The sequence below is a fragment of the Neoarius graeffei genome, chromosome 23 (genome assembly GCF_027579695.1).
Source record: "Neoarius graeffei isolate fNeoGra1 chromosome 23, fNeoGra1.pri, whole genome shotgun sequence".
NCBI classification, from domain to species: domain Eukaryota; kingdom Metazoa; phylum Chordata; class Actinopteri; order Siluriformes; family Ariidae; genus Neoarius; species Neoarius graeffei.
The window spans coordinates 16,731,268-16,739,094 of NC_083591.1; the positions used below are offsets into that span (position 1 = coordinate 16,731,268).

At 40.7% G+C, this 7,827-nt stretch overlaps 1 protein-coding gene across 2 annotated transcripts; it reads right to left on the reverse strand.

Moving 5' to 3' along the window:
• Positions 1–4,145: 4,145 nt before the first annotated feature.
• On the reverse strand, positions 4,146–6,575 carry sptssb (serine palmitoyltransferase, small subunit B). Of its 2 annotated transcripts, none has more exons than XM_060905277.1 (2): positions 6,498–6,575; positions 4,146–5,133 (listed from the first exon to the last, which is right to left on the reverse strand). In XM_060905277.1, exon 2 carries the CDS (start codon positions 5,098–5,100, stop codon positions 4,858–4,860), a length of 243 nt encoding a protein of 80 aa, XP_060761260.1. In that variant the 5' UTR covers positions 5,101–5,133; positions 6,498–6,575; the 3' UTR covers positions 4,146–4,857. The 2 variants fall into 2 exon arrangements, with proteins under 2 accessions (XP_060761260.1, XP_060761259.1); XM_060905276.1 differs by having other exon boundaries at positions 4,146–5,173; positions 6,498–6,547.
• Between the last annotated feature and the right edge of the window lie 1,252 nt (positions 6,576–7,827).

Consider the following 7,827-nt stretch of genomic DNA (forward strand, 5'->3'; position numbering starts at 1 on the left):
CACTTAAATATCATTACATGTCATGTTTATGGTCCTTTTCTGGTGTTGAGACTGTTTTGAAGTGTTTCAGCTCATTTCCTCATTACAGAGTAAAATTTGGCAGGAAACCATACATACACAATAAACGATCCTTTCCTGCAAATGTATTTGATCAGTCACTGTTTGCACATCTTGCTAGAAAACTGAAGTTCATAGAAGCCTTTCTTATTCCATGAACTTCCATAAAGATATACCTATAAATAATTTACATATATATCTGCCTCAGATAGCATAAAGTTTTCAGTGATGTCCCACAAACCCATTGATGTAGCTGAGGACACAGTGCAACTTATCATAATCTATAAACACAAGCAAAATTCACAGTCTAGCTGAATGTTATAAGGTTGTGAGACAACCATTTTGGATAATACAGTCTATTTTGAACTTGAATGTCAATATGTCAGTATGGATTATTGTTACGATGTCAATCCGAGGCTGCATTCAAGAAAAAATTATCTTGGGTTCTAAGAGTTGGGATCAATGTCTAGTTTGCTTTTTTGATGATGGTGGTGGAGAGTGCTGTCTAGAATGTGCCTCAAAGATCTGGTGATTGTGAAAGCCACATCATATGATTTACATCATTTTCAAACTCGTTAAACTATTCTGTGGGCTGTGGTTGCGGATAGGGGTGTAGCCAACCTGGAAGAGACCATTGCCATTAAGATAGAAATGTTTCATCATGGGATACAAGATGTTCAGTCAGTATTGATTTGTAGTGACCATTCACTCTAAGAGGTCTTGTGGAACCAAACCATGGCAGCACATGAGTCTTGGAAAAAAATAATGGGTGAGGTCAACTTCCAGGATATTCTAGCTCCAGGACAAAACTAACAACTCCAACATACACTTGTTGATGGAGTATATTTAGGGCTAGGGGAATGTTGTGGAAATTTTATGTTGGGTTTAAACACAAATCCCTTGAGGGATATTGTCTTTTATCAACAATACTGAACAAATGAACAGACCTTTAAAAAAGAGAGAAATAAACATCACCAGGAGCTTCAAGAAGAAATCGTTGCATGGTCATGTGGCCGGGGCAAATCCAGAGGAGAGGGTAGCCACTTGGTTTTCTCATTTCAAGAATTTGCTTGGGAATGCACCACCTGTGGATGACCCCGATGAAGACATCCCCGTTGTTATAGACAACCTAGACATCGACGATGGCCCATTCACAATCGAAGAGTACATCAGTGTCAAGAATTCTCTTAAGGAAGGAAAGAGCCCTGGACCAGACAATATTCCTCCTGAAGTCATGAAGCACTGTGATCTTGATGACATTATACTGGACTTTTGTAACCAAGCGCTCGTGTCTGGAGGTAAACCGCAACAGTGGTCCCTTTCAAACATCTATCCAGTTCCAAAATGGGGAAACTTATCAAACACTGATAACTACCAAGGTATTAGTTTAACCTGTGTCATTGCGAAGATTTATAACCGTATGATTCTCAACCGTATCCGCGACCATATCGACCCTCACCTTCGGAAAACTCAAAATGGATTCCGGGAAAATAGGTCTACAACAAGTCACATCTTGGCTCTGCGGAGAATTCTTGAGGAGGCCAGAAAGAACAACTTATCCGTTGTTCTTACGTTTCTGGATTTCAGGAAAGCCTTTGATTCAATCCATCGGGGTAAAATGATAAAGATCCTCAAGGCTTATGGAATTCCCCCAAGGCTTCTAAGAGCAATTGACGCGATGTACACTGGTACCCGAGCAAAGGTGATGACCCCTGATGGTGAGACTAGAGATTTTGAAATCTCTGCTGGTGTTCTGCAGGGTGACACACTAGCCCCTTACCTCTTTGTGATAGCCCTTGATTATGCGCTTCGAAAAGCCATCGATGGACGGGAGCATGAATTCGGCTTTACAATAACTCCCAGGCATTCGCGCAGATACCCAGAAAAGAACATCGCTGACTTGGACTTTGCTGACGACATTGCACTGCTATCTAACGATGTCAATCGGGCACAAAGATTGCTGATGTACAGTGTCGAGAGGGAATGCAACCGTATCGGCCTAGCTCTCAATGACAAGAAGACCAAGGTGATGTTGCATGGTGTGTCATTTCCTGGGCCTCTGTTTACAAACAATGGTAGTACAATTGAGGAGGTTAATGATTTTAAGTATCTCGGCTCATGGGTTAATTCCACCGACCAGGATATTAAGGTGAGAAAGGCTCTTGCCTGGAAAGCATTAAATGACTTAAGTAGAGTTTGGAAATCTAGTGTCTCCCGTGAGCTTAAGATCAGGCTCTTTGCGGCAACTGTGGAGTCCGTGCTACTTTATGGGTGTGAGTGTTGGTCATTAACATCGACCCTTGAAAGATCACTTGATGGTGCCTATAGTCAGATGCTCCGTATAGCCCTTGACATCAGTTGGCAGAGCTTCGTGCCAAACAAGGAACTTTATGGTACTTTACCAAAAATCTCGGACAAAGTGGCCTGGCGGAGACTTGGACTCGCTGGCCATTGCTTTAGGCATAAAGATCTGCCCGCAGGGGAGCTTCTGCTTTGGGAACTCCTCCATGGCCACAGAAATCAGGGACGCCCTCCTACAACCCTCACTGACACCCTCAGAAGGGACGTCAACGCATCATCCACTGCTGAGCTAGCAGAATGCATGGCCAACCGGGAACAGTGGTCATCCAGGCGTGAAACTCGGCTGAGGCCGCCACAGTAGTAGGAGCTTCAGTTTGATATCGTAACTGCACCACCCAAGAATATTTAACAGTCATTCCATGAAATCAAGTTGTACATGAGCTGACAGCCAACGAGACACATAGCACCGAGTCGGCTATAAGCCATGTATGGTGAGATTGAGTGGAATAATTGCTTTATTCTATCCACATTAACTGGATTTTGAGAAACAGAGCATTTTTATTTTTTCGAATTCGATAAATAAAAACTTTATACAAAAAACATCGGACAAAATCATTTCCGCTTTGGCAGACTTCTTAAAAAACTAAAAAAAAATGGCTGCACGAATTGACTTTAGTATCTTTTTTTTGTAGAAAGTGCCATCTTGCTGTCATGCCAAGGTATAGAATAGCTTTAGACATTTATTTAATTCTTCCTCAGACATTTCATTTCTGTAATTTTCAAACTTCTTTGAGCTTTTGAACCAGTCTAAAAAAAATTCAACAGAGTTTAATGCTTAAAGATGAAGAATGTAAACAAACTGGTGAAATGACAGGAGCAATTTGTGAAAAATGCTGCTATAATAATTCTTGAAAAATAAAAAATATATGTTCTTATGATCAAATACTTTCCTTCCATATTTTGTTGGGTTTTTTTTTATTTTTTGGGGTTTTATTTTTGAGTAGAGTTTTTATTTCGTCCTTGGTTGGTTCAGCAACATGTGCTGCCATTGTCTTTTTCTCTACTCATGGTAGAGAAAAAGAAGCTGTGGCCTAGTAGTAGAGTAGCCAATCAGAGCGCCCGATCGCTCATATCCAGGGAATGTGGATAGAAGTAAAGATAAGAGATGATGATAGAGAATTTTCAATACTTAAATGAAAAGTTGTATGTTTTTATTGTGAAATTCTTGAATACTTCAGAATTTCACAATAAACATACAATGTTCCTCCAATCAGGGGTTCTTAGAGGAACACTTTCCAAGAACAACCCCTTTCCAAAACATTCCACTGGGAACCTTATTGATGCAACCAAGGTTCTACCAAAGACCTTAGTCAAAAATGGCTTGGCAAAAGTTTTTTGATTTGTCGTATGTTATATGTTTGTGTGTGTAGTTTGTAGCAGTTCGGAAGCATGTTGGTTGGTATCTTATGGCAAAACCAGTAAGTATATCTTGTAAAATTACTTTATTTGTGAAAAATCAACATAAAAAAGAAACATTCACTGACTAAATGTACCATGTGCATATCCATCTCAGAGTCTATGAAGTGTCATAAAATGTCGTGACTCTATATTCTATCATCTCCAAAAATAAAACACAACATGATTTCCCAGTTGAACGTTCATAAAATACGTGTATGGCATAAAGAGCACACAGAAGTGTACAAAATGGTTGGTTACTAACATTGTAACCAGCCAAGTATTCAGTATTCGAGTAATCTGTAGATAAATATATATAGACACATTGTATAAACATGGACAAAATAACGACAGAGTATAAATGAAGAGTGTGTTGGTTAGTCAAAGTGTTCATAATCCTTCAATATAAATATGAACACATGCACTGTTCAGTCCAGGATGGAAGACAGTTTGCTGATCCAAGAATCTTTCTTTTCATACCAGGTCATTTGAGTGTAAGTGTAATATCTAAAACTCATGTCATGCTTGAACAGTAAGCGATTAAAGCATGAGGAAGAAGTTTAACTATTGCTCAGATGGATTTCACTTACCAGGAGTCATACAAGGTGATTAATATTACATCAGCCAGCTAATGCTAGATTTGCATTCAGAGCAGCCTCGTTGCATAGGGAACATGACAATGAATACAAATTCAAACAAGACTGGCATGTTTGTAAAAGAACCTGACATCTACAAGAGCAAGTAATGCACACTTTTTGTCTCACTGCCATATTGGAGAAATTAGTAATTGGCGAAGCAGCCACATGCAAACGATCATAAGTGACGGATTGGTCCTGTCATGCAAAACACAAGCACTCATTCAGGATCCCATCCTGCACCATCATGTACAGTATCACTGTGAGGCTAGATGGGGAAGGAGGGAACAAATTGGCTATGGCTTTTCATGTTGCATTTTCTTATTTTATCACTCCTGAATCTTCCTGAGAAAAGAGACAATTTTAAAACAAAAAAACAGAAACCAATGCTCCATATCCCCTCAGTTTTTTAGTTCATAAGTGCTACGGTACTCTCTGGCTGCTCCCCGCACAATCCTGAGAAAAACTCCAGTGCCAGGCGCACGTGGATGGGCACGAAGACGTAGGAAGTGTAGACCACCATGGCCACCATGGTGAAGAGGACCGTATTGAAGATGGACTTCTCCCATGGTTCCAGGACGTAGATGCCCGTGATGAGGAGATACTGGTAGTATAGCCAGCCCATGTATTCTCGTATGTTCTTCACATCCATGCTGCTGGAGGTCTCCTTCCCAGATGGTTGGCACTGGACAGGATGATGATCAAAAGAGACAAAACATAGCAGGCTTCATGTTACAGGAGTGTTGCAAAGGTGTTTGTCTAGAACATCCCCCCTGTTTTTTTTTTTTTTTTCCCAGAAGGGCATTCTATTACATATCTCCTAGGCTGGAACTTGTAGCTACAGGCATAATTTCCCAAGGGGCATTGAAAAATAAAAAAGGTGGGAAAAAGAGCTGCCAGCTCTGAAAAATGCTCTGGAAAAAAAAGGGTCCATGAATGTTCACATTTCTGTAAATATGTTTAAATATGTTTCTGCTGTGGAATATGTGTGCTATATTAAAGAGAAAGAGAAACCGACACAGAGGGACAGTGAGATGGGATCCTCAAAGGCAAGTCGAGGTGTAACTCAACATCTCCCTATCTGTAGTAATCAACAATTGGAAGTGCAAATCCAAATCTGGTGAAATTCTAGTCGGGTAAATGCCCATCCTCTCCCTGCAGCTACTTCAAATAGTCACGTATACTATTAGCAGGCTGTTAATACGATCAGGTATTATCCTACCATACTGCAAGCCTGAAAGGCTTCTGACTCAAGGCTCTTATCAGATCTCCCTCCACTTGCTGACTGCCAACTAAAGACAATCGAGACATGAGGGGCATCTCACCAGAAATATATATATATATATATATATATATATATATATATATATATATATATATATATATATATATATATATATATAATTTTTTTTTTTTGCAGATAGATGCTTGACACTGCAGTCTCGCCCTTGTTTCCAGTCAACTATTAGAGATAGAACGGTCCATTTTTATAATCCGTGGCCAGATTATAGTCCGGATGGAGCTGCTGGTTGAAAATATCAACCGGCATGTTTTTTAACAAGTCAATCAGTCATTTGTGTTAATCATTTAGAGTCCTATTTAGAGTCAAGGGCCGGTGTCACGGTTCACCTGTGTCAACTGAGACAGCCAGAGCCAGCGTAAACAAAACGATCAACACTAGAACATTCCTCAACAAGCACAAGGCTAAATTCGACAATGATGATCAAAACAGATACGTTTTTGCTATTTAGCGCAAGAAATTTAACACATGCATATTAGTATCAGGATCATGGACGATACTTTATTCATCAGGTAAGCCATATACAGTATAAGGTAAACCTGTTCTGACATAACTCGTTACACTGTAATCAGAATCATCATTGTCAAGCATCTATAAAAACACTATCTTTTTCTATATCTGTAAATCATATCTCAACATATGTCTGACATTATTCTTATTCTTCTTATTATTATTGCATCCCGGTCCTCAGAAAATAACTTAGGACTGGGAAGAAACAGACAAACACATGTAGAGTGACGATCACTCACCTCTGCGAATCCTTCACACACACGCGCACACACACACGCAGCTTGGTGGATGAAGTTGAGAGTGGGATACTGCTCCGTCCACACACACACACACAAAGCTGCTCTACCGGTCTGGCAATGTCAGATGCACGCGCACGCGCTCTCTCACACACACACACACGCTGGTCCAAGACTTTAGATCGGACACCGCACCCACCCTGGCATATATATATATTTGTTTGTTTGTTTACTCTCACCTGTGTATAGTGAGTGAGTGGGTGTGTACGTGGGCGGCTGATTTACGGCCCGTGGTGCTGAAACGCAGAGACTCTCATTTGTTCCAGAAATGAATCCGCGACGACAATGCAGGGCTTGTGTTTTCTTTCTTTTACATCGCTCTCCGTTCTCCAGTTTGGCGCAGAGTCTCTGCCCTTCCTCCGGTCATGATGCTGCCGCCGCAGTACGGCGCGTGACGTCAGCGGGACCGTGCTACAGACGTGCACGCGATCCAAGCCGTTAAACATGACGCCTCTCGCGCTGCGCAATCTCTCTCTCTCTCTCTGCTCTATCAGTGCATTCATTTTTTTTTTATTTCTGCAGTTTTACTCCACTCACCACGTGACCTCACTGTACAGCGTGTGTCGCCTCTTCATTGACCATTCTGTCTATGCGATATGATACGCCACTGTGCATGAATAATGATTTCTTCATGTAACCAGGGACGTGCACAGGATTATAGAGGGGCAGGGGCTCAAAGTCAGAAAAAGGGCAGCAAGTGCATGATTTTTTTTCCCCGGTCCTTTCCAAAATATGGAAATGTAGAATTAAAATTAACGTACTAATAGGAAGGTAAGTACTTAGCTATGTGTCCTGTGTTGGTGAAAGTGATATGCAATTGCCATTTCTTTTGTGTCAGCAAAATTGTCACTCACATTGTCATAGGCTTGGAAGACATGCAAAGCAATAAAACACTGGTGCATTATTAGGCTTTTTTATTGTTAAAGATTTAACATTGAACAGTGAAACCTGAACTTTGAACAAATAAGTAAATAGCCTAATGGACAAAATGATAAAAATCAGTCCTTCCTCTCATAAGATAGAAGCCTAACATTCCAGGGGCCTTAAAGCAGTAACCTTCTGGGGGCCATGTCCCTGTAGATATTATTATTAATGACCTCATTGTGATTTATGGGTATGTCTTTTTCAATCGAGAGGAGAAGGAGATCAGAGAGCCCACATTTGATTTGAACACGTTGTGGAAGAGGTCGACGACAAGAGGACAAGAGGAGAATGTAAGCTTCCCGACGATATATGATACTTGCATGTACACCGAAGCATGGCCGAGGCAATC